Source organism: Leucoraja erinacea, chromosome 41 (genome assembly GCF_028641065.1).
Source record: "Leucoraja erinacea ecotype New England chromosome 41, Leri_hhj_1, whole genome shotgun sequence".
Lineage (NCBI taxonomy): Eukaryota > Metazoa > Chordata > Chondrichthyes > Rajiformes > Rajidae > Leucoraja > Leucoraja erinaceus.
Genome location: NC_073417.1, coordinates 1,689,559 through 1,716,036, shown reverse-complemented (window position 1 = coordinate 1,716,036; position 26,478 = coordinate 1,689,559). Strand labels below are relative to the sequence as shown.

The 26,478-nt window shown below is 47.2% G+C and overlaps 1 protein-coding gene across 1 annotated transcript in view; it reads right to left on the bottom strand.

The window, feature by feature from the left end:
- LOC129714803 (teneurin-3-like) overlaps positions 1–26,478 on the bottom strand; it is a 282,436-nt gene that overhangs the window by 104,745 nt on the left and 151,213 nt on the right. Inside the window, 1 exon segment of the mRNA XM_055664649.1 lies at positions 2,804–2,950. Coding sequence (XP_055520624.1) covers positions 2,804–2,950 — 147 coding nt within the window.

The following is a 26,478-nucleotide window of genomic DNA, read 5'->3' as shown; positions in this document are numbered from 1 at the left end:
GTCTCCCACACTCCAAAGACGTGCAGGTTTGTAGGTTTAATTGGCTTGGTGTCATTGTGGATGGTCCCTAGTGTGTGTCGGATAGTGTTAGTGCGCCGGGATCGCTGGTGGGTGGGCAGAACGTCCAGGAGCGGAAAAGAATGCATCAGAAGGTTGTGACCACTGCCCAGTCCATCATCGACTCTGACCTCCCCACCATCAAAGGGATCTATCTGCCTCAAAAAGGCTGCCAGCATCATCAAGGACTCACACCATCCTGGCCACACACTCATCTCTCCGTTGCCATCGGGAAGAAGGTACAGGAGCCTGAAATCTGGTACATCCAGGTTCAGGAGCATCTTCTTCCCCACAGCCATCAGGCTATTAAACATGACATCAAACAAACTCTCAACCAATACAGCCTATTGCACTATCTGTTTATTTATATGTATATATATGGTCTATGCTATATAGACACACTGACCTGTTCTGTATTTATGCTTACGATACTCTGTTGTGCTGCAGCAAGCAAGAATATCATTGTCCTATCTGGGACACATGACAATGAACTCTGACTTGACTTGACTTGAAGGGCCTGTTTCTGCGCTGTATCTCTAAACTAAATGTTGCAATATTCCCTGCCTCAACTACCTCCTCCGGCAGCTCGCTCCATCCACCCACCATCCATTATGTAAAATAAGTGACCCCTCAGATTCGTATGAAATCTTTTTCCTCTTCACCGTAAACCTATGTCCTCTGGTTCTCGATTCTCCCCTACTCTGGGCAAGAGACTCAGTGCATCTACCCTGTCCATGTTATCCAACTGGTCTGATCCCGATTTGGAAGATGCCTGAATTAAGAAAAGTGGCCTTTGTATAGTGTTGTGCACATAAGGAAATTTCAAGGCATCTCCCTAATTTGGTCCCCAAATTTGAGGAAGGACATTCTTGGTATTGTGGGAGTGCAGCGTAGGTTTACAAGGTTAATTCCCGGGATGGCGGGACTGTCATATGCTGAGAGAATGAAGCAGCTGGGCTTGTACACTCTGGAGTTTAGAAGGACGAGAGAATATTATTGAAACATATCAGATTGTTAAGGGTTTGGACACGCTAGAGGCAGGAAACATGTTCCCGATGTTGGGGGTGTCCAGAACCAGGGGCCAAAGTTTAAGAATAAGGAGTAAGCCATTTAGAACGGAGACGAGGAAACACTTTTTCTCAGAGAGTGGTGAGTCTGTGGAATTCTCTGCCTGGTGGAGGCAGGTTCTCTGGATACTTTCAAGAGAGAGCTAGATAGGGCTCTTAAAGATAGCGGAGTCAGGGGATAGGGGGAGAAGGCAGGAACGGGGTACTGATTGGGGATGATCAGCCATGATCACATTGAATAGCAGTGCTGGTTCAAAAGGCCTATCCTGCACCTATTGTCTATAAACCCATCCAATCCACATACCTGTCCAAATATTTCTCTTGCTGGATGGGAGAGGGGAGAAGAGGGAGTGACCAGTGTGAGACTGGTCCTTGATTATGCTGCTGGTCTTGCCGAGGCAGCGTGACGTTCATAAACCAGCTCTGTGCCTCCTTGTTTCTACATTTTCAAGTTTTTCTTCCCATATCCCTTGATCACTCTAGCCCTGAGAATACAATCTAATTTCTCCTCGAATATATTTAATGATTTGGTTTCAAATGAATTTGTGCTTTCACAATCCGCTGTTCCCAAATTAAAACCATGGTGATCCCGACACAATCCCTCAGGCATTCAGTTTAGCGCAGGGGAGGGCAACCTTGTTCTGCATAGGGGCCAGGACGCATGTGTGAGCGGATGGCGGGCCACATCTATCACGTGTACACATGGATCCCGCCCCCATCCCGCCTCGGATGGCAGGCATCAAATCACGTGTTCACAGAAGGTTAGACAAAGATGCTGGAGAAACTCAGCGGGTGTGGCAGCCTCGTGCAGTCCTCGCATGTCTCACCCGCTGAGTTTCTCCAGCATTTTTATCTACCTTCGATTTTTCCAGCGTCTGCGTTTTTTTCTTAAACGTGTTCACTGAAGGTGCGCGGCTGTGCCGGCGGCTTTGCGCAGGACGGTGTACAGACCGAGGTCGGCTGCCGCTCGGCCAATGCTCAGGGCGGGCGCTCTGCGGCCGGATGATTTTGGATTACTGGGCCGCATTCGGCCCGGGAGCCTTAAGTTGCCGACCCCAGGCTTAGCGCATCTTCCAAACCCTCGAAGATCGACTCAAAATGCTGGAGTAAATCAGCGGGACGGGCAGCGTCGCTGGAGAGAAGGAATGGGTGAGGTTTCGTGCCGAGACATTTCAGCAAACTGCACCTTATAACAGTTCCACGTTTTTTGGGGTTTTTAAAAAAAAAAATAATAATAATTAGAAGCAATTCTACAGGGATAAGACGATCGGCATAAAAAGTATACAATTACTGTCCAGCTTCATTTTTAACCTTTTCACCTAAATTTAAAAAAAAAGAAAAAAAGGAAAACAAACTAAGAAGAAGGAAATAATGAAGAAAAAAGAAATAAAATGAAAAAGAGCAGGAAAAAGACCCCTATGCTACGAGGAACAGAACAGAATAAAGAAAAAAAGAAATTAAATAAGAAAAGAAAAGATGGAGATATACATTCCCCCCCCCCCCCCCCACCCATCCCTCGGTGTCAGATTTAAATTTAAATTTGTGTTTAACCATTCTGTTGTTGCAGAAATTCAGTAAAAGGTAACCATGTCTGAAGAAATGTATCTGGTTTTCCCGCCAAGACAAGCCTAATGGTTTCCAAATGTAGTGTCTCGGACATTAGGTTCCACGGTTCTTACCTCCCTCGTTGTCCTTGCCGTCCGAGCACAGGGTCTCCATGGCGACGTCGCAGCCCGCTCCTCGCCAACCCACCTGGCAGACACAATGCCAGCCGTTCTGATCCAGGGTGCATCTTCCGTTACTATTGCAGAGGCCGGGACAGCCCTCTGTGGAATGAACACACGTCATGAATGCCACGCCACGCCACGCCACGCCACAGCGGACAGCCGCTTCAGTCTGTGCGCGGACACTGGTGAACGGCCGCTAGCCGCAAGCCATTTGATGCAAAAGGCTACCATCATTTCACATGGATAAACTGAACCCCTCTATCATCCAAACTGGGAATATTTTCTACTCTTTGAAACGCTCCTAACTAAACCATCAATGGTTCAATCGTGCTTTTTGTTGCAACATATCCAACGGCACGGTGAAATTATTTAAAATCATTGGACATGCGGGCGCCGATATGCTTTGGTCAAAGTCCACAAAGTCAGGTCGGCATGCGCGTTCGATGTGCTGGAGCAATTTGAGGAAGGACATTCTTGCTATTGAGGGAGTGCAGCGTAGGTTTACAAGGTTAATTCCCGGGATGGCGGGACTGTCATATGCTGAGAGAATGGAGCAGCTGGGCTTGTACACTCTGGAGTTTAGAAGGATGAGAGGTGGAGTCCGGTTCTCTGGATACTTTCAAGAGAGAGTGAGATAGGGCTCTTAAAGATAGCGGAGTCAGGGGATATGGGGAGAAGGCAGGAACGGGGTACTGATTGGGGTTGATCAGCCATGATCGCATTGAATGGCGGTGCTGGCTCAAAGGGCCGAATGGCCTACTCCTGCACCTATTGTCTATTTTATCCGGGTGCTCCGGTTTACTTTCAATACTCTAAAAACGTGCAGGTCGACTGTAGGTTAATTGGCTTGGGATAGCCGTGAAATGTCCCTAGTGTGTGTAGGATAGTGTCAGTGTGCGGGAATCGCTGGTCGGTGGGGACAGGGTGGGCCGAAGGGCCTGTTTCTGCGCTGTATCTTTGAAAATCAAAATACTACCAAGAATTTCATGGGTAGACAAAAATATTGGAGAAACTTAGCGGGTGAGGCAGCATCTATGGAGCGAAGGAGATAGGCGACGTTTCAGGTTGAGACCCTTCGTCTGAAGAAGGGTCTCGACCTGAAACGTTGGGTATTTCCTTCGCTCTGTAGATGCTGCCTCACCTGCTGAGTTCCTCCAGCATTTTTGTCCACCTTCGATTTTCCAGCATCTGCAGTTCCTTCTTAAACAAGAATGTCATTGTGTGTGTTAGCACATCGCAGGTGTAACAGTAGAAGCACCATTGAACCTTCGAAATGAATCGCATTCCTCCTGTGACCAGCGTGACAAAATGCAAGCTGAATCCCAATGTTATTCTCGGGCTCTGTCTTATTTATGTGAAATGATGGCGGCTGAAATAGATGGACAAAGTTTTAGGCAGGGTGTGTGTAATAATAATAATAATAATAATAATAATAACGATAGTAATAATAATTTGTTCTCAATCAAAGAAACTTTTGAATGCTTTCCAAAAACTCACATTCTTTTCAAAGGGAGGAAGCAGAAGGCGTGTAAGACATGGGAGAGCTAAGCACCTTAAGGGCCTGTTCCACTATCCCGAGGTATTCACGAATTCTCCCGAGTTTGAAAACTCGCAGAATGTTCGTAACGAGTCCGTGGATATATCGTAGCGGCTCGTTATGCCAGCCGTAGGTACTCGGGGCATCAGGTAAGTCGGGACTCTTGCTATTAAGGGAGTGCAGCGTAGGTTTACAAGGTTAATTCCCGGGATGGCGAGACTGTCATAAGCTCAGAGAATGGAGAGGCTGGGCTTGTACACTCTAGAGTTTAGAAGGATGAGAGTGAACCTCATTGAAACATATAAGATTATTAAGGTTTTGGACACGCTAGAGGCAGGAAACATGTTCCCGATGTTGGGGGAGTCCAGAACCAGGGGCCACACACAGTTTAAGAATAAGGAGTAAGCCATTTAGAACGGAGACGAGGAAACACTTTTTCTCACAGAGAGATGTGAGTCTGTGGAATTCTCTGCGTATTGCCAGTGGGTATACAATGCAGATGGTTGTTTACACATCGCAAACAGTAACTTTTTCTCACAGAGAGTGGTGAGTCTGTGGAATTCTCTGCCTCAGAGGGCGGTGGAGGCAGGTTCTCTGGATGCTTTCAAGAGAGAGCTAGATAGGGCTCTTAAAGATAGCGGAGTCAGGGGATATGGGGAGAAGGCAGGAACGGGGCACTGATTGGGGATGATCAGCCATGATCACATTGAATGGCGGTGCTGGCTCGAAGGGCCAAATGGCCTACTCCTGCACCTATTATCTATTGTCTATTGGGACGTTTTTATCCAGCCTGATGAAAAATGTCCACAAGAGAAAAAAAAATAGCTCTACGAGTACATACGGCTGGCATAACGAGCAGCTACCGATATATCCACGGACTCCTACAGACTCGTTAGGAACATTCTGCCCGAGGTTGAAAACACGGGGAGAATTCGCGAGTAACTCGGGAGAATTCTTGAATAACTCGGGAAAGTGGGACAGGCCCTTTCGCCGAGACTGCAGGTGGGGTGAGCGATACGGACAAGGGTATTCAACAGAAAGAGCAGCCTGGCGTGTCGGGGAAACAACTTATAGCGATGCACGGAATGCATTAGCCCGCGAGAACCACAGTGAGCGCAAGATGAAAAGCCAGGACGAGAACAAACAAATGAACAGACGGAGAGTAAAATTAACGAGAACCAAAATCAAAAAAGACTTTTGAAAATAACACAAAAAAAGTCATGGTGAATGATGAGCTTGAAGACAGATAGTGGTGCGGGATTGTTGAAGCAACAAAGCCCCTGGGGCCTTGGCCTTTACCTTTATATCCTATCTTGTCTGCTGGTATGGACAAGGAGGAAAATTGTGGAACATAATTAAAAGTAATGGCATATTCAGAACCTGTATTTGTACAAACAAGGGGAGAAGGGATGCTTGCTATTACTAGAGTCGTAGAGGATACAGTGTGGAAACAGGCCCTTCGGCCCAACTTGCCCACACCGACCAACATGTCACAGCTACACTAGTCTGCGCTTGGTCCATATCCTTCCAAACCTGTCCATATTCTTGTACCAGTCTAAATGTTTCTTAACCGATGCGATAGTCCCTGCCTCAACCACCTCCTTATTGTGGATGCAGCCCAAACCAACCTCCCTTCCATTGACTACATCTACACCTCACGCTGCCTCGGCAAGGCCAGCAGCATCATCAAGGACCAGTCGCACCCTGGCCACTCCCTCTTCTCCCCTCTCCCATCGGGCAAGAGGTACAGAAGTGTGAAAACAAACGCACACCTCCAGATTCAGGGACAGTTTCTTCCCAGCTGTTATCAGGCAACTGAACCATCCTACCACAACCAGAGAGCAGTGCTGAACTACTATCTACCTCATTGGTGACCCCTGGACTATCCTTGATCGGACTTTACCTTGCACTAAACGATATTCCTTTATCCTGTATCTGTACACTGTGGACGGCTCGATTGTAATCATGTATTGTCTTTCCGCTGACTGGTTAGCACGCAACAAAAGCTTTTCACTGTACCTCGGTACACGTGACAATAAACTAAACTAAACTAAACATATACAACTGTAACATGACCTCCCAAGTACGATTGTGAGTGAAATGGGCAGGAATCTTAGGGCTGCTTCTAAGTCAAAAAAGGGTTTATTGTCAGAATAAGACATATCTGGCAATGTAACTCAGCGGGTCAGGCAGCATTTGTGGAGAACATGGATAGGAGATGTTTCACAGAGTGCTGGAGTATCTCAGTGGGTCAAGCAGCATCTGTGGAGGAGAAGGATAGGTGACATTTCACAGAGGGCTGGAGTAACTCAGCGGGTCAGGCAGCATTTGTGGAGAACATGGATAGGTGACGTTTCACAGAGTGCTGGAGTAACTCAGCGGGTCAGGCAGCATCTGTGGAGAACATGGATAGGTGACGTTTCACAGAGTGCTGGAGTAACTCAGCGGATCAGGCAGCATCTGTGGAGAACATGGATAGGTGACGTTTCACAGCGTGCTGGAGTAACTCAGCGGGTCAGGCAGCATCTGTGGAGAACACGGATAGGTGACCGTTCCTCAAAAATAGTCTGAAGAGGGTCCCGATCCGAAATGTCACCCATCCCGTCTCTCCAGAGATGCTGCCTGTCCCGCTGAGTTACTCCAGCACTTTGTGTGTTTCTTTGGCTTAAACCTGCATCTGCAGTTCCTTCCCATACACGGCAAATGGAGGAACATTTCTGCCAAACCAGAAAGGCTGTAAAAACATATAAATAGCATTAATGAAAGATGAAGTGTCGCGATCATTAAACTGGGATCATATTTACTCCACGCCACTTCAACTGTTTCACACAAAGCTACAAATAATGGTGGACATTGTTAAAATTGATTTCCTTTCGTACGAAATCAAAAACAAATTTTCCATTCGGTGGCTTGTATTTTTTGTTTATACATTCATAACTAAAAGGAACAGAATGAGGCTATTCGGCCCATCAAGTCTACTCCGCCATTCAATCATGGCTGATCTATTGCTCCCTCCGAACCCCATTCTCCTGCCTTCTCCCCATAACCCCTGACACCCGTACTAATCAAAAATCTCTCTATCTCCACCTTGACTTGGCCTCCACTGCCTTTTGTGGCAATGAAGTTCATAGATTCACCACCCTCTGGCTGAAGAAATTCCTCCTCATCTCCATTCTAAAAGAATGTCCTTTAATTCTGAGACTGTGACCTCTAGTTCGAGACTCTCCCACGAGTGGAAACATCCTCTCCACATCCACTCTATCCAGGCCTTTCACTATTCTGTACGTTTCAATGAGGTTCCCCCCCCTCATCATTCTAAATTCCAGCGAGTACAGGCCCAGTGCCGACAAACGCTCATCATAGGTTAACTACTCATTCTGGGTAAGCCCTCTCGATACCTCTAAACCAAGGGTCATTCTGGTAAACACCCTCCTCACCCGATATCCAAGGGACATTCTGATGAAACCTCTCTGCACTTTAGAAGGATGAGAGGGTATCTAATTGAGACATATAAGATTATTAACGATTTGGACACGCTGGAGGCAGGAACCATGTTCCCGATGTTGGGGGGGGGGGGGGGGGGGGGGGGGGGGGGGGCAGAACCAGGGGCCACAGTTTAAGAATAAGGGGTAAGCCATTTAGAACTGAGACGAGGAAACACTTTTTCTCACGAAGAGTAGTGAGTGTGGAATTCTCTGCTTTAGAGGGCAGTGGAGGCCGGTTCTCTGGATACTTTCAAGAGAGAGCGGGATAGGGCTCTTAAAGATAGCGGAGTCAGGGGATATGGGGAGAGGGCAGGAACGGGGTACTGATTGGGGATGATCAGCCATGATCACATTGAATGGCAGTGCTGGCTCGAAGGGCCAAATGGCCTACTCCTGCACCTATTGTCTATTGTCTATTGTCTATAATCCAAGGATCATTCCACTAGGCCACCTCTACACCCACTCACAACAGGTATAACCAGTTCTCATAGACATATGAGCAAGGTCATGTTGGCTCTAGAGTTGACTTAATGCCTGTAATACTAGGGGCTCGCGCAAGTGAAGCTAAAAGCAAATAATGAAAGGCCACGGCCTCAGAATCGAGAACCAGAGGACATAGGTTTAAGGTGAGGGGGGAAAGATGTAATGGGAATCGGAGGTGTAATCTATTTACAGAAAGGGCGTGGGTGATTAGAACGAGCTGCCAGAGGAGGTAGTTGAGTCTGCTACTATCGCAACATTTAAGAAACATTTAGACTGGTACAGGTACTGTTTATTTATTGTGTATATATATATATATGGTCTATGGTCTATAGACACACTGAACTTTTATCTCCTGTTCTGTATTACAGACAATAGACAATAGGTGCAGGAGTAGGCCATTAGGCCCTTTGAGCCAGCATCACCATTCAATGTGATCATGGCTGATCATCCCCAATCAGTACCCCGTTCCTGCCTTCTCCCCATATTCCCTGACTCCACTATTTTTAAGAGCCCTATCTAGATCTCTCTTGAAAGCATCCAGAGAACCCGCCTCCACCGCCTTCTGAGGCAGAGAATTCCACAGACTCACCACTCTCTGTGAGAAAAAGTATTTCCTCGTCTCCATTCTAAATGGCTTACTCCTTATTCTTAAACTGTGTGTGGTCCCTGGTTCTGGACTCCCCTAACATCGGGAGTATATGGTCTATGCTATATAGATACGCTGATTTTTTAATCTGTTTAAGAAGGAACTGCAGCAGATGCTGGAAAATCAAAGGTAGACAAAAATGCTGGAGAAACTCAGCGGGTAAGGCAGCATCTATGGAGCGAATCATAGATGCTGCCTCACCCGCTGAGTTTCTCCAGCATTTTTGTCTACCTTCTGAACTTTTATCTCCTGTTCTGTACTATGTTTACATATTGTGTTGTGCTGCAGCAAGCAAGAATTTCATTGTCCTATCTGGGACCCAGGAGAATAAAACTCTCTTGACTTGACTTGACTAGGACAGGTTTGGAGGGATATGGGCCAAACGCAGGCAGGCGGGACTAGTGTAGAATTGTCGGTGTGGGCAAGTTGGGCTGAAGGGCCTGTTTCCACGCTGTATGACTCGATGACCCCTTTCCAGCTCGTCAGCTAATTTTTTCTTTTGAGGTACTAATGACTGATGTAAAAGATATTGTAGATACAATTCTGTACAAAGGCTCCATTGATGCATTAGTAATCAAAAAGCTTGAAGAATGAGAGGAGGTGAATAAAAAAACAAGATACTGTTTACACAACGAGACAGCTCGGCAGAAAACATGCAGTACCTTTCACTATCTCATCCAGGAAGTGTGCTTGAGAAATAAAACAGACAGATGTTTAAGTATTGATAAAATCTCAAAGTGTAACACTAGAATAAGGGCCTGTCCCACTTACGCGACTTTTTCGGCGACTGTCAGCACCGTTATAGGTTGTTGCAGGTCCCCAAAATTTTTGAACATGTTGAAAACCCAGCGGCGACCAGAACAAGGTACGACTCTTTGGGCGACTACTCACGACCGTACGGGCTTCACCCCGTGACATGTCGCCTGTACGGTCGTGAGTCGTCTCCTCAGTCGCCCAAAGAATCGTTGCGTCTTTCTGGTCGCCGCTGTTGAACATTTTCGCCGACCTGCAATGACCTATGACGGTTGCCGGCAGTCGCCGAAAAAGTTGCGCAAGTGGGACGGGCCCGTTAAGTTTCTTCGAAGAAAAAACAGTGATTGCTTCTGAGGTCAATCCTTGTCGCACATTGTAGATGGAGTCTGGAATCCCATTCACAGAGAGATTAGAAATAGGTCATAAGTCAAAGATGCTCCTCGATTTTCCATTTAACGACTTTCGCCAGGACTTGAGGGCCTGAGTTGTAGGGGGGTTGTTGGGCACGTATGATCTTATTCATAAATCCATATTCAAGAGGGATAGGAGCAGAATTAGGCCATTCGGCCCATCGAGTCTATTCTGCCATTCACTCACGGTTGATCTAATACGGCCTATCCGACTTGCCGATATCTTCGGCGACTGCTGGCGTAATTGACTGACTGACAGGTCACTGAAAAATACGTTTGGTGACGATATATGACATGGCGATGACGCGGCGTGATGACGTATTGACGCGCGGTGGTTTATCAAGTGTCGCAACATTTTTTTGTTCGCCGCTGGATTTTGAAATGCTCAAAATCTTTTGACGACACTGATATGCTGCCAGCAAAATCGGCACGTGGGATAGGCCCTTTTCTCTCCGTCTCAAGCCCATTCTCCTGCCTTCTCCCTAAAACCTCTGACACCCGTACTAATCAATCAATCGAGATTGATCCTTGGGAAGGCGGGGACTGTCACATGAGGAAAGATTGAAAAGACTAGGCTTGTATCCACTGGAGTTTAGAAGGATGAGGGGATATCTTACAGAAACATATAAAATTATAAAATGACAGGACAAGCTAGATGTAGGACAAATGTTCCCAATGTTGGGGCGAGTCCAGAACCAGGGGCCACTGTCTTAGAATAAAGGGGAGGCCATTTAAGACTGAGCAGAGAAGACACTTTTTCACCCAGAGAGTTGTGAATTTGTGGAATTCCCTGCCACAGAGGGCAGTGGAGGCCAAGTCACTGGATGGATTTAAGAGAGAGTTAGATAGAGCTCTAGGGGCTAGTGGAGGCAAGGGATATGGGGAGAAGGCAGGCACGGGTTATTGATTGGGGACGATCAGCCATGATCACAATGAATGGCGGTGCTGGCTCGAAGGGCCGAATGGCCTCCTCCTGCACCTATTTTCTATGTTTCTAATCTGTTCCCAGTGGGTTTCCACCCAGCTGAACACTACAGAGCACTAATCTCTGAGCTATGGGCGGTTGCACAAAGGGCTTTGGGCCCCGACCCGAAACGCCGCCTATCCATGTACTTTTTTTTTTTTTGGAATTTATTTCATTAGAAGCAATTGTACAGGGATAAGCCAATCAACATAACAGTTATACAATTATTGTACAGCTTCAGTTTTACCATTGAAACCTAAATTTAAAAAAAAAAGAGAAAAAAGGAAAGAATGACGAAAAATAATAAAATAAACATAGATACATAGAAATTAGGTGCAGGAGTAGGCCATTCGGCCCTTCGAGCCTGCACCGCCATTCAATATGATCATGGCTGATCATCCAACTCAGTATCCCGTACCTGCCTTCTCTCCATACCCCCTGATCCCCTTAGCCACAAGGGCCACATCTAACTCCCTCTTAAATATAGCCAATGAACTGGCCTCAACTACCCTCTGTGGCAGAGAGTTCCAGAGATTCACCACTCTCTGTGTGAAAAAAGTTCTTCTCATCTCGGTTTTGAAGGATTTCCCCCTTATCCTTAAGCTGTGACCCCTTGTCCTGGACTTCTCAAACATCGGGAACAATCTTCTTGTGCATCTAGCCTGTCCAACCCCTTAAGAATTTTGTAAGTTTCTATAAGATCCCCTCTCAATCTCCTAAATTCTAGAGAGTATAAACCAAGTCTATCCAGTCTTTCTTCATAAGACAGTCCTGACATCCCAGGAATCAGTCTGGTGAACCTTCTCTGTACTCCCTCTATGGCAATAATGTCCTTCCTCAGATTTGGAGACCAAAACTGTACGCAATACTCCAGGTGTGGTCTCACCAAGACCCTGTACAACTGCAGTAGAACCTCCCTGCTCCTATACTCAAATCCTTTTGCTATGAATGCTAACATACCATTCGCTTTCTTCACTGCCTGCTGCACCTGCATGCCTACTTTCAATGACTGGTGTACCATGACACCCAGGTCTCGCTGATATACCATCCCCCCCCGCCCCCACCCATCCCTGGCATATCGGTTTTAAATTTGTGTTAAACCATTCTGTTGTTGCAGAAATTCAGTGAAAGGCGACCATGTTTTAAGAAATTGATCTGCTTTTTCAGCCAAGACCAGCCTAATGTTTTCTAAATGTAGTATCTCGGACATATCAGTCACCTATCCATGTTCTGCACTGTGTATTTGTATTTGTACTAGGGGCAGTTTAGAGGAATGTGGGCCAAACGCAAGCAGGTGGGACTAGTGTAGATGGGACATTGTTGGTCAGTGCGGGCAAGGTGAGCCAAAGGGTCTATGACTGTGACTCTATGCTAAGTGTTAGTAGCTGCAGAAAGACAGAAGGAACACAGGGAGAGGTTGTGTCGGCTGGGTCTCTATTCCTTGGAGCGCAGGAGGATGAGGAGTGATCTTTGTAGAGGTGTACAAAGTCATGATGAATAAATCAGCTAGATGCACAGAATCTCTTGCTCAGAGTAGGGGAATCAAGGACCAGCGGACAAAGGTTCAGGGTGAAGGGGAAAATATTCAGTTGGAATCTGCCAGAGGAGGTCGTTGAGGCTGGGACTATCCCAACGTTTAAGAAACAGTTAGACAGGTACATGGATAGGACCAATTTGGGGGGATATGGACCAAACGCAGGCAGATGGGGCTAGTGTCCCATCTTGTACACTCTGGAGTTTAGAAGGATGAGAGGGTATCTTATTGAAACATATAAGATTGTTAAGGGTTTGGACACAATAGAGGCAGGAAACATGTTCCCGATGTTGGGGGAGTCCAGAACCAGGGCCCACAGTTTAAGAATAAGGGGTAAGCCATTTAGAACGTAGACGAGGAAACACTTTTCCACGCAGAGAGTTGTGAGTCTGTGGAATTCTCCATCTCAGAGGGCGGTGGAGGCCGGTTCTCTGGATACCTTCAAGAGAGAGCTAGATAGGGCTCTTAAAGATAGCGGAGTCAGGGGATATGGGGAGAAGGCAGGAATGGTGTACTGATTGTGGATGATCAGCCATGATCACATTGAATGGCGGTGCTGGCTCGAAGGGCCGAATGGTCTACTCCTACACCTATCTACTATTGTCTATTGAGCGCAGGAGGATGAGGGGTGATCTTATAGAGGTGTACAAGATTATTAATGGGAATAGATCAGGTATGGCCTACTCCTGCACCCATTGTCTATTGTCTATTGTCTAACACAGGCAAATAGGATTAGGGTAGCTGGGACATTGTTGGCCGGTGTGGCAGGTTTGGCCGTAGGTACTGTTTCCACGCTGTATCACTCTATGAGTCTATAACATGTTTGAGAATGCAGAGCAACTGAAGCACTTTGCTTGGTGTGTGTGATCTCATTATCAATAAACACAAAACAATCACGCTCAAGTAACATTGATTGGACGGCAATAGGAATTCAATGCATGTAGAAAACGTTGGGATCTAAGATGTAACATAAACACACAACAAGCTGTTGTGAATCACAACCCAATCAATTTTATCCCCACCTGTTACAAAGCAGCCGAGAAGAAACAAACTACTGTGAACCAAAGATCCTACAGCGGGCAAGATGGTCCACTCGACGAAAAAGACATAGTACGGTCGGTACGTGGGCAGATTCATGGGTAATTTTCGGCCCCATTTCCATAACCGGCTTCCGTCTCCGCACCAAAGATCCCGTAGGATAATAGTGCGGAGACGGAAGCCGGTTATGGAAATATAATAATATTGTAAAAATATTATTTGGAAAAATCTTCTCATTTTCAGAATTCTAATTTATTAACACAAACTGTTCCCCCACAACGTTGATTACACTGCGAGTCGGGTCGGGTCGGGTTACTGAAATGGATGAAAAAAAGGCCCACGTTCCGCTCCGTTGTGTACTACACGTCAGCCCATTGCATTTAGCAGGAGTGGTCTATCTTGCTCCGCTATAGGATCTTTGCTGTGAATGTTGTAAATCCAGATGCATGTTTTTGCTTTATGTTCAGGTTATTTTTTCTTAAGTTCTAAGAGCAGAATTAGGCCATTCGGCCCATCAGGTCTACTCCGCCATTCAGTCATGGCTGATTTATCTCTCCCTCTCAAAGACCATGTTCTCCTGCCTTCTCCCCGTAACCCCTGACGCCCGAACTAATCAAGGATCTGGCAATCTCAAAGCTCCATCTTCACATCACAAAGATGTGGAGGCTGGAAGGTAACTTCATTTCCGTTGAGAGATACGGCACAGAATCAGGCCCTTCGGCCCATCGACCAGTGAGCACCCCGTACACTAACACTATCCCACACACTAGTTGAGTTTAGTTTATGGTCACGTGTACCGAGGTACAGTGAAAAGCTTGTGTTGCGTGCTAACCAGTCAGCGGAAAGACAATACATGATTACAATCGAGCCGTCCACAGTGTTCAGATACAGGATAGAGGGAATAACATGAATAATGTTTATTGCAAGACAGTGGGCAGTGGGCAGGTGCTATAGACCTGCACGGGAAGGTAGACGCTCCCGCCCCCACGAGTCTCGGGCAGAAGGGGCTCATCAGCCTGGGAAGGCAGTCCATCTAGGAGAGGGAAAACTCTGATTTAAAACCTCCACTGCCTTGTGGCCGTATCCAGTCATGGAAAAGGCTCCAGGAGTAAACGTCAAGAAAATGCAGAGTCGGAGCCCCTAAGGCAGTTCGTGGTTGTCTACAACCTCGCTCTGGCAGCTCTTGCGATGGCGCTGGTGCCAAACTGTAACGGCCCTGCTGTTCCTTTGGATCGATCAGTGACGTGGAGAGGGGGGACATGCTGCATGGGCAACAGCCTGTCTGTCCTCCATATGACATCGCCCAGGCTGGCATCCGACCAGGATGCATCACCCATGGTCAGTCATGACCGAGGGGGGCCTACTAAGATAAAGCCAGTAAAGTCCGATCAAAGATAGTCCAAGGGTCTCCAATGAGGGTTCTGGACTGCTCTCTAGTTGGTGGTAGGGACAATCTGCAGTTTACCGAGGCCAATTAACCTGCAGCTCTTTGGAGTGTCGGGGAAAACCAACGTTGGTCACAGGGAGAACGTGCACACTCCGCACAGACAGCATCCGTAGTCAGGATCCAACCCGGGTCTCTGGTGCTGTAAGGCAGCAACTGAGGCACTGTGCGGCCCACCATAAACATGAATAGGGACCAAATGTACAACATTGTCTACTGTAAATTGCCTCATGTTAGGAGTGGGGTAGTTGAAGGGCATATGAGGGAGGAGATATTAAAGGGAGTATTGGACCGGGAACAGCTTCTTCCCGGCGGCTGTCACTCTACTCAACAACGTACCTCGGGGACTTCCAATCCCCACCCCCCCCCCCCCCCTCGGACACATTATTATTTATTCAAATCGTTTGCTATGTCGCTCTTCAAGGGAGATGCTAAATGCATTTCGTTGTCTCTGTACTGTACACTGACAATGACAATTTGAATCTGAATCTGAATCTGAATCTGAATCTGAATGAGTGATTTTTCTATGATCACTGACATGGACCAATTGTCCGAGTGTCCTCCTTCATTGACGTAAGAAAATATGAGCAATGATAATGTTTAGAGGGATCATGGGCCAAACGCAGGTGGGTGGGACGTGTGTAGATGGAGCATGGATCAGCTTGGCTAAGTTGGGCTGAGACGCCTGTTTCCGTGCTGTATCACTCTCTTTGCCTCTCCATGGGCCAAACGTGGGCAGGTGGAAGCCAGTGACATTGACATTTCACATGTTCATCGACCTTTGATGAGTGTCGGCACGGTGGTGCAGCGGTAGAGTTACTGCCTCACAGCGCCAAAGACCCGCGTTCCATCCCGACTACGGGGCGCTGTCTGTACGGAGTTTGTACGTTCTCCCCGTGACGCTGTTGGTTTTCATCCGGGTGCTCCGGTTTCCTCCCACACTCCAAAGAGGTGCAGGTTTGTAGTTTAAATGGCTTCTGTAAATTGTAATTGTCCCTAGTGAGTGTAGGGTAGTGTTAGTGTGTGGTGTGATCACTGGTTGGCACAGACTCGATGGGCTGAAGGGCCTAATTTCACGCTGTGTCTCCCAAGTAAAGTATAGTAAAGTCATTCTTCCTCATCTCCTTTCTAAAGGTAAATCCTTTTTTTCTGAGACCATGGCCTCTGGTCCTAGACTCTCCCACTAGTGGAAACATCCTCTCCACATCTACTCTATCCGGGCCTTTAATTGTTTTCTGCATTTTCCTGGGAATAATCTGTTAGCATTTCAAGGGCAGTCACAGTGGCACAGCGGTAGAGTTGCTGCCTTACAGCAAAAATGCAGCGCTGGAGACCCGGGTTCGATCCTGACTACGGGCGCTGTCTGTACGGAGTTTGTACGTTCTCCCCGTGACCTGCGAGGGTTTTTCTCCGAGATCTTCGGTTTCCTCCCACATTCCAAAGACGTGCAGGTTTGTAGGTTAATTGGCTTGGTAAAAAAATGTGTCCAGTATTAAATTGTCCATCTTCCAGTCTAGTCCCTGGTGGGCTCTTCGGAAGGTACAAGGTACAGGGCCTTTATGCAGTGCTGTCGTTTTGAACGTACACACACTTCAGAGTGCAGGGGATCAAGATGTAACATTTATCGCCAGACTATTTTTAGCCTGGAGCTGCTGAGAATGACGTAAACGTTACCACGTGGATGCGGGACTGTGCGACCTAATGAATCAGTGGAGTTTACCCATCACACAAAACACTGTCATTTAGACTTCGGAGATACAGAGCAGAAACAGGCTCTTCGGCCCACCGAGTCCGTGCCGACCAGCGATCCCCGCACACTAACGCTGCCCTATACTCTCTTACACACGAGAGACAATTTACAATTATACAGAAGCAAATATCCCGCAAACCTGCATTCAGCCCACATCCCTCTAATTCACGGGGGGAATAGATTGGGTAAATTATTTTATTAAATTATTTTCTCCGTGGAATCCAGAAATCGGAGGAGCAAAGGGACTTGGGAGAGCTGGTGCAGGATTCCTAAAATGTTAATCTGCAAGTCGAATCAGTAGTAAAGAAAGCAAACTCAATGCTAGCATTTATTTCAAGGGGGCTTGTATACAAAAACAGGGATGTAATGCTGATGGTCTATAAGGCGCTGGTAAGGTCACATTTCAAATATTGTGAGCCACTTTGGGCCCCATATCTGAGGAAGGATGTGCCGGCTCTGGAGAGGGTCCAGAGGAGGTTTACAAGAATGATCCCAGGAATGAGTGGGTTAACCTATGATGAGCGTTTGTCGGCACTGGGCCTGTACTCGCTGGAGTTTAGAAGAATGAGAGGGGGGACCTCATTGAAAGATACAGAATAGTGAAAGGCCTGGATAGAGTGGATGTGGAGAGGATGTTTCCACTAGTGGGAGAGTCTAGGATTGGAGATCACAGCCTCAGAATTAAAGGATGTTCTTTTAGGAAGGAGATGAGGATCAATTTCTTTAGTCAGAGCTTGGTGAATGTGTGGAATTCATTGCCACAGACGGCTTTGGAGGCAAAGTTCGTAGATATTTTTAAGGCAGGGATTGATAGATTCTTGATTAGTGCGGGTGTCAGAAGGGAGAAGGCAGGAAGAGATAGATCAGCCATGATTGACTGGTGGAGTAGACTTGATGGGCCGATTCACAAGTGTACGTGTACTGAGGTACAGTGACAAGCATTTGTTGAGGGCACAGTCATTCATTGAGTCTCTATGTGGTTCAGCTGGTGGAGTTGCTGCCTCACCGCACCAGAGACCTGGGTTCGATCCTGACCTCGGGAACACTGTCTGTGTGGAGTTTGCTGGTGCACCCTGCGATGGTGTGTGCCGTTGGCCACCTGGTGTGCAGCGATTGATAGGCAACTTGGGGATTTATGGTGGAGACGAAGAAGAAGCCTCCTGCAGCCTTGTCATTTCTCCATGAACGTGACAGCAACATATGGCAGCAGCTCTGGCACAAAAACCAACAGCCAGACCCTGCTGTCTGTGATACATTACGGCTCGGCGGGGGAGTACAGCTACTGTCTCCGCAGTGAAGTCTATGTTTCGTTTAGTTTAGGGATACAGCGCGGAAACATGCCTTCCCCCCCATACTAACACTATCTATCACCACCAGCTACAAGGTTAATTCCCGGGATGGCGGGACTGTCATAGGCTGAGAGAATGGAGCAGCTGGGCTTGTACACTCTGCAGTTTAGAAGGATGAGAGGTTATCTTATTGAAACATATAAGATTATTAAGGGTTTGGACACACTAGAGGCAGGAAACATGTTCCCGATGTTGGGGGAGTCCAGAACCAGGGGCCACAGTTTGAGAATAAGGAGTAAGCCATTTAGAACGGAGACGAGGAAACACTTTTTCTCACAGAGAGTTGTGAGTGTGGAATTCTCTGCCTCAGAGGGCGGTGGAGGCAAGTTCTCTGGATACTATCAAGAGAGAGCTAGATAGGGCTCTTAAAAATAGCGGAGTCAGGGGATATGGGGAGAAGGCAGGAACGGGGTACTGATTGTGGATGATCAGCCATGATCACATTGAATGGCGGTGCTGGCTCGAAGGGCCGAATGGCCTACTCCTGCACCTATCGTCTATTGTCTATTATCCTACAAACAACAGGGACAATTTTACATTTATGCCAAGCCAATTAACCGACAAACATGTGTAGGAAAGAACTGCAGATGCTGGTTAAAATCGAAGGTAGACGCAAAATGCTGGAGTAACTCAGCGGGCCAGACAGCATCTCTGGAGAAAAGGAATAGGTGACGTTTTGGTTTCGAGGCCCTTCTTCTGTCTGAGGAATGGGCCCGACACAGAACGTCACTCATCCATGTTCACCGGAGATGCTGCCTGACCCGCTAAGTTACTCCAGCACTCTGTCTCTTTTTAAAGAGATGAACTTGAAATTGTCTGAGCTAGACAAAAATGCTGGAGAAACTCAGCGGGTGAGGCAGCATCTATGAAGCAAAGGAATAGGTGAGGTTTTCAAGGAATAGGAATAGATTCGCCACAGAGAACCGGCCTCCACTGCCCTCCGAGGCAGAGAAATCCACACTCACAACTCTCTGTGTGAAAAAGGATGAGGGGTGATCTTATAAAGGAGCATAAAATTGTGAGGGGAATAGATCGGGGAGGTGCAGAGACTCTTGCCAACACGGACAGGTGAAGTTTCGGGTCGAGATCCTTCTTACAAACATAGAAACATAGAAATTAGGTGCAGGAGTAGGCCATTCAGCCCTTCGAGCCTGCACCGCCATTCAATATGATCATGGCTGATCATCCAACTCAGTATCCCGTACCAGCCTTCTCTCCATACCCTCTGATCCCCTTAGCCACAAGGGCCACATCTAACTCCCTCTTAAATATAGCCAATGAACTGGCCTCGACTACCCTCTGTGGCAGAGAGTTCCAGAGATTCACCACTCTCTGTGTGAAAAAAGTTCTTCTCATCTCGGTTTTAAAGGATTTCCCACTTATCCTTAAGCTGTGACCCCTTGTCCTGGACTTCCCCAACATCTGGAACAATCTTCCTGCATCTAGCCTGTCCAACCCCTTAAGAATTTTGTAAGTTTCTATAAGATCCCCTCTCAATCTCCTAAATTCTAGAGAGTATAAACCAAGTCGATCCAGTCTTTTTTCATAAGACAGTCCTGACATCCCAGGAATCAGTCTGGTGAACCTTCTCTGCACTCCCTCTATGGCAATAATGTCCTTCCTCAGATTTGGAGACCAAAACTGTACGCAATACTCCAGGTGTGGTCTCACCAAGACCCTGTACAACTGCAGTAGAACCTCCCTGCTCCTATACTCAAATCCTTTTGCTATGAAAGCCAACATACCATTCGCTTTCCTCACTGCCTGCTGCACCTGCATGCCTACCTTCAATGACACCCAGGTCTCGCTGCATCTCCCCCTTTCCCAATCGGCCACCATTTAGATAATAGTCTGCTTTCCCGTTTTTGCCACCAAAATGGATAACCTCACATTTATCCACATTATACTGCATCTGCCAAACATTTGCCCACTCACCCAGCCTATCCAAGTCACCCTGCAGTCTCCTAGCATCCTCCTCACAGCTAACACTGCCCCCCAGCTTAGTGTCATCCGCAAACTTGTGGAGATATTGCCTTCAATTCCCTTATCCAGATCATTAATATATATTGTAAATAGCTGGGGTCCCAGCACTGAGCCTTGCGGTACCCCACTAGTCACAGCCTAGTCACTGTCACTGTCACTAGTCACTTCTTCTTTCTGAAGAAAGGCCCTGACCCAAAACGTCACCTATCCATGTTCTCCACAGATGCTGCCTGACCCGCTGAGTTACTCCAGCACGCTGTGAAGCGTCACCTATCCATGTTCTCCACAGATGCTGCCTGACCCGCTGAGTTACTCCAGCACTCTGTGAAACGTCACCTATCCATGTTCTCCACAGATGCTGCCTGACCTGCTGAGTTACTCCAGCACATTGTGTCCTTTTAAACAGATGAATTTGAAAGTGCCTAGTCAGATTAGTTTAGTTTAGAGAACCAGCGCATAAACAGGCCGTTCGGCCCACCGATTCCATGCCAACCAGTGATCGCCGTACATTAGCACTACCCTACACACACTGGGGACAATTTACAATCATACCCAAAGCCAATTAACCTGCAAACCTGTACGTCTTTGGAGTGTGGGATGAAACCGGAGCACCCGGAAAAAACCCCACGCAGGTCACGGGGAGAAGGTACAAACTCCGTACAGACAGCGCCCGTAGTCAGGATGGAACCCGGTGGGTCTCTGGCGCTGTGAGGCAGCAACTCTACCGCTGCACCACTGAGCTGCCACTTTTAGCAAAGAGCTTTCAGCTCACCTAAATTCCCGATGTTTGCCGAAAAAGAAAAAGAAAATGAGTGGTTTCGATAAACTGGCAAAAGATAGCGCGGAGAAGAGGACTGAATTAGGGGTTCTTAAGGGGTTGGACAGGCTAGATGCAGGAAGATTGTTCCCGATGTTGGGGAAGTCCAGAACAAGGGGTCGCAGTTTAAGGATAAAGGGGGAAGTCTTTTAGGACTGAGATGAGGAAAACATTTTTTCACACAGAGAGTGGTGAATCTGTGGAACTCTCTGCCACAGAAGGTAGTTGAGGCCAGTTCATTGGCTACATTTAAGAGGGAGTTAGATGTGGCCCTTGTGGCTAAAGGGATCAGGGGGGTATGGAGAGAAGGCAGGTACGGGATACTGAGTTGGATGATCAGCCATGACCATGTTGAATGGCGGTGCAGGCTCGAAGGGCCGAATAGCCTACTCCTGCACCTATTGTCTATGTTTCTATGTTTCTATAAGGAAGTAGGAATGTATTGGCAATTCAGTGAGACCAAGGGTTGTGTGATTGAACTGAACAGAGCTAATATATACCCACTGGTACATTGTTATCTTTTCATCATACCTATTAATATCTGAGAGTGAATGATCAGGGCCTGATGAACAGTTCTGTCTATTTTCTTAATAGAACATTAATGATAGTAGTTGCTATTCGTTGCAAAGATCGTTGTAAAAGCTAGCTTGGTTGTTAATGAAAAGTCTTTACTGGCGATTCAAGAGGATAATTAACTTGAGGCTGGCATTCAGATCTTGTGCATATTCAGCTGGGGGCATAATCTTTGATGAATGGCAGGAGCGACAATCCAAACGAGAAGGCTTCCTCGATTCCATTCATTGTCGGGCAACCACAAGACAGTGGCAAACGCACAGAAAATAATCGCTTAGTCAGTCCATAGAGGAAAGGGCTGAGCTCACAGTTTGTGTTGGAAGGGACAGCAGATACTGGTTTAAACTGAAGACAGACACAAAATACTGAGGTTGTACAGGGCCCTAGTGAGACCACACCTGGAGTATTGTGTGCAGTTTTGGTCTCTAACTTTGAGGAAGGATATTCTTGCTATTGAGGGAGTGCAGCGTAGGTTTACAAGGTTAATTCCCAGCATGTGACGGGGCTGTCACATGCTGATATAATGGAGCAGCTGGGCTTGTACACTCTGGAGTTTAGAAGGATGAGAGGCTATCTTATTGAAACAAATAAGATTATTAAGGGTTTGGACATGCTAGAGGCAGGAAACATGTTCCCAATGTTGGGGGAGTCCAGAACCAGGGGCCACACAGTTTAAGAATAAGGGGTAAGCCATTTAGAACGGTGACGAGGAAACACTTTTTCACACAGAGAGTGGTGAGTCTGTGGAATTCTCTGCCTCAGAGGGTGGTGGAGGCCGGTTCTCTGGATACTTTCAAGAGAGAGCTAGATAGAGCTCTTAAAGATAGCGGAGTCAGGGGATATGGGGAGAAGGCAGGAACGGGGTACTGATTGTGGATGATTTGCCAAGATCATAGTGAATGGCAGTACAGGCTCAAAGTGCCGAATGCCTACTCCTGCACCTGTTGTCTATTGTCTATTGTAACTCAGCGGGACAAGCTGCATCTCTGGAGAGAAGGAATGGGCGATGTTTTGGGTCGACCCGAAACGTCACCCATTCCTTCTCTCCAGAGATGCTGCCTGTCCCGCTGAGTTACTACAAAACATGTAGTATCTATCTATCTATCTATCTATCTATCTATCTATCTATCTATCTATCTATCTATCTATCTATCTATCTATCTATCTATCTATCTATCTATCTATCTATCTATCTATCTATCTATCTATGTCTTTCTTCTCAGTTTGATTGACTTGGATTCCATCATCTAAAATGGAATCAGTTAACGTGTGAAATGCCTGGATAGAGTGACTGCACACCTGTACATGGTACTAACACCATCATCAAGTATGCAGATGATACAACGATTGGCCAATATAGGGGGAGGAGGTCCAGCTCCTAGCAGCATGGTGCGCTGACAACAACCTGGCCCTTAACTCCAAGAAGACCAAGGAGCTCATTGTAGACTTCAGGAAGTCCAGAGGTGGCACGCACACCCCCATCCACATTAACGAGACGGAGGTTGAACGTGTTTCCAGCTTCAGGTTTCTGGGGGTCAACATCTCCGATGACCTCTCTTGGACCCACAATATCTCAACTCTGATCTAGAAGGCTCACCAGCGTCTCTTCTTCCTGAGGAGACTGAAGAAGGTCCATCTGTCTCCTCAAATCCTGGTGAACTTCTACCGCTGCACCATCGAGAGCATCCTTACCAACTGCATCACAGTAGGGTTTGGCAACTGCTCTGTCTCCGACCGGAAAGCATTGCAGAGGGTGGTGAAAATTGCCCAATGCATCACCGGTTCCTCGCTCCCCTCCATTGAGTCTGTCCAAAGCAAGCGCTGTCTGCGGAGGGCGCTCAGCATCGCCAAGGACTGCTCCCACCCCAACCATGGACTGTTTACCCTCCTACCATCCGGGAGGCGCTACAGGTCTCTCCGTTGCAGGACCAGCAGGTCCAGGAACAGCTTCTTCCCTGCGGCTGCTACACTACTCAACAACGTACCTCGGTGACTGCCAATCACCACCCCCCCCCCCCCGGACACTCCTTCCCCCAGAAAAATTGCACTACAGCTACTGTATGTACATATATATATATATATTACTGTTCGATTATTCTATGTTCACTCTTCTGGGTGAGATGCTAACTGCATCTCGTTGTCTCTGCACTGTACACTGCACAATGACAATAACGTTTGAATCTGAATCTGAATCTGAATCTGAATGTGGAGAGGATGGGCCCCATATCTGAGGAAGGATGTGCTGGCTCTGGAGATGGTCCAGAGGAGGTATACGAGAATTATTCCAGGAATGAGTGGGTTAACATTGCTTGGATAGAGTGGATGTGGAGAGGATGTTTCCACTAGTGGGAGAGTCTAGGACCAGGGGCCACAGCCTCAGACGTACCTTTAGAAGGGAGATGAGGTGGAATTTCTTGATTAGTTCTGGTGTCAGGGGTTATGGGGAGAAGGCAGGAGAATTTGGTCAGGAGGGAGAGATGGATCAGCCATGATAGAATGGTGGTACAGATTTAGACAATAGACAGTAGACAATAGGTGCAGGAGTAGGCCACTCGACCCTTCGAGCCAGCACCGCCATTCAATGTGATCATGGCTGATCATCCACAATCAGTACCCCGTTCCTGCCTTCTCCCCATATCCCCTGACTCCGCTATCATTAAGAGCCCCATCTAGCTCTCTCTTGAAAGTATCCAGAGAACCGGCCTCCACCACCCTCTGAGGCAGAGAATTCCACAAACTCTCAACTCACGGTGAGAAAAAGTGTTTCCTCGTCTCCGTTCTAAAGGGCTTACCCCTTATTCTTAAACTGTGTGTGACCCCTGGTTCTGGACTCCCCCAACATCGGGAACATGTTTGCTGCCTCTAGCGTGTCCAAACCCTTGATGGGTCGAAAGGCCGAATTCAGCTCCTATGACATGAATTAGAGCAATTGCCACTATCTTCTCTTTTAGTGCTCAGAGTTTAGAGGAGGTTAAGATGTTGAAACATTGCTAAACACTTGCTCCTGTGACCCATGTGGGGGATTAATTAATGAACACCAGACCACCATTTATCCACAGTTATTGGGTTGATATTTAACAATTATTTTTATATGCAGTTGTGCATATGCAAGTCTAAATATTCATTCTAGTCAGGGCCAAGTTTTTTTGAAGATCTACAATTAGCAAGTCACAGTTTGTATCTCACAGCATGGCTAAATGCTCTGGGCAAACAGTGCAAACAGATGCTCCCAACCAGCCATGTTTCATGTTAATCTTAAAGCATCGTGGACAAGTCAGGATAGGAACGTATAAGGGCCTGTCCCACATGGCAATTTTTTCGGCGACTGCCGGTGTAATATCAGTGTCGCCAAAAGATTTTGAACATTTCAAAATCCAGCGGCGACAAAAAAATGTTGCGACGCTTGAAATAACACCGTGCGCCAATAGGCCGTCACGCCACGTCACGCCTCCGTGTTATACGTCATCACGCCGTGTCACGCTGCATCACGCTGCATTTTTTTCAATGACCTGATACGTTCGTCAATAATGCCGGCAGTCGCTGAAAAAATCCCCAAGTGGGACAGGCCCTTTAGACTTCCGGCAAATTCCAAGACCGCAAGAAATTGCAGCGAATTGTGGACGCAGCCCAGACCGTTACACAAACCAACCTCCCTTCCATTGACTCCATCTACACCTCACGTTGCCTCGGCAAGGCCAGCAGCATCATCAAGGACCAGTCGCACCCCGTCCACTCCCTCTTCTCCCCTCTCCCATCAGGCAAGAGGTACAGAAGTGTGAAAACAAACGCACACCTCCAGATTCAGGGACAGTTTCTTCCCAGCTGTTATCAGGCAACTGAACCATCCTACCACAACCAGAGAGCAGTCCTGAACTACTATCTACCTCATTGGTGACCCCTGGACTATCCTTGATCAGACTTTACTGGCTTTATCTTGCATTAAACGTTATTCTCTTTATCCAGTATCTGTACAATGTGGACGCTTGAGTGTAATCATGTATCATCTATCCGCTGACTGGATAGCACACAGCAAAAAAGCTTTTCACTGCACCTTGCTACACATGACAATAAACTAAACTAAATTGACCAATTTGCACGAGGTTAGACCAAGGTACGTTGACTCACAAGTGTACGGAGTTTGTACGTTCTCCCCGTGACCTGCATGGGTTTTATCTGAGATCTTCGGTTTCCTCCCACACTCCAAAGACATACAGGTTTGTAGGTTAATTGTCTTGGTGTAAATGTAAACTGCCCCTAGTGTGTGTAGTGTTTATGTGCAGGCATCGCTGGTCGGTGGGGACTGGATGGGCCGAAGGGCCTGTTTGCCGCTGTATCTCTAAACTAAACTAAGTTGAACAAAGTTAAAGCTTAATGGAGAGTAAGGATTACATGGATAGGACGGGTTTGGAGGGATATGGGCCAAACTTAGACAGGTGGGTTTAGTGTAGCTGGGACATGTTGACCGATGTGGGCAAGTTGGGCACATGTTTCCATGCTGTATGTCTCATTGACTCTAAAGCGCCCGTCCTACTTAGGCGATTTTTTCTTCGACTGCCAGCGCCTGAGATAGTCGTTGCAGGTCGCCGAAAAACCAGCGACTGGAACCCCCCCTATGACAATGTCTACGACACCCTACCACCTAGTCGATGTCAACCTACGGCAAGCTCGGCAGGTCGACGACGAAAAACGTCAGCGACCACACCTATGGAACCCCCCCGAGCTATGACAATGTCTACGGAAGACAATTCAGTCCCGGTACCTGGTTGACTAGTCGCCATGGAATCACCCGGTCACCACCCGGTGACAGCTCCATCCTGGACAGACAGCAGCAACCGTCATTAGGATAGAAACATAGAACATA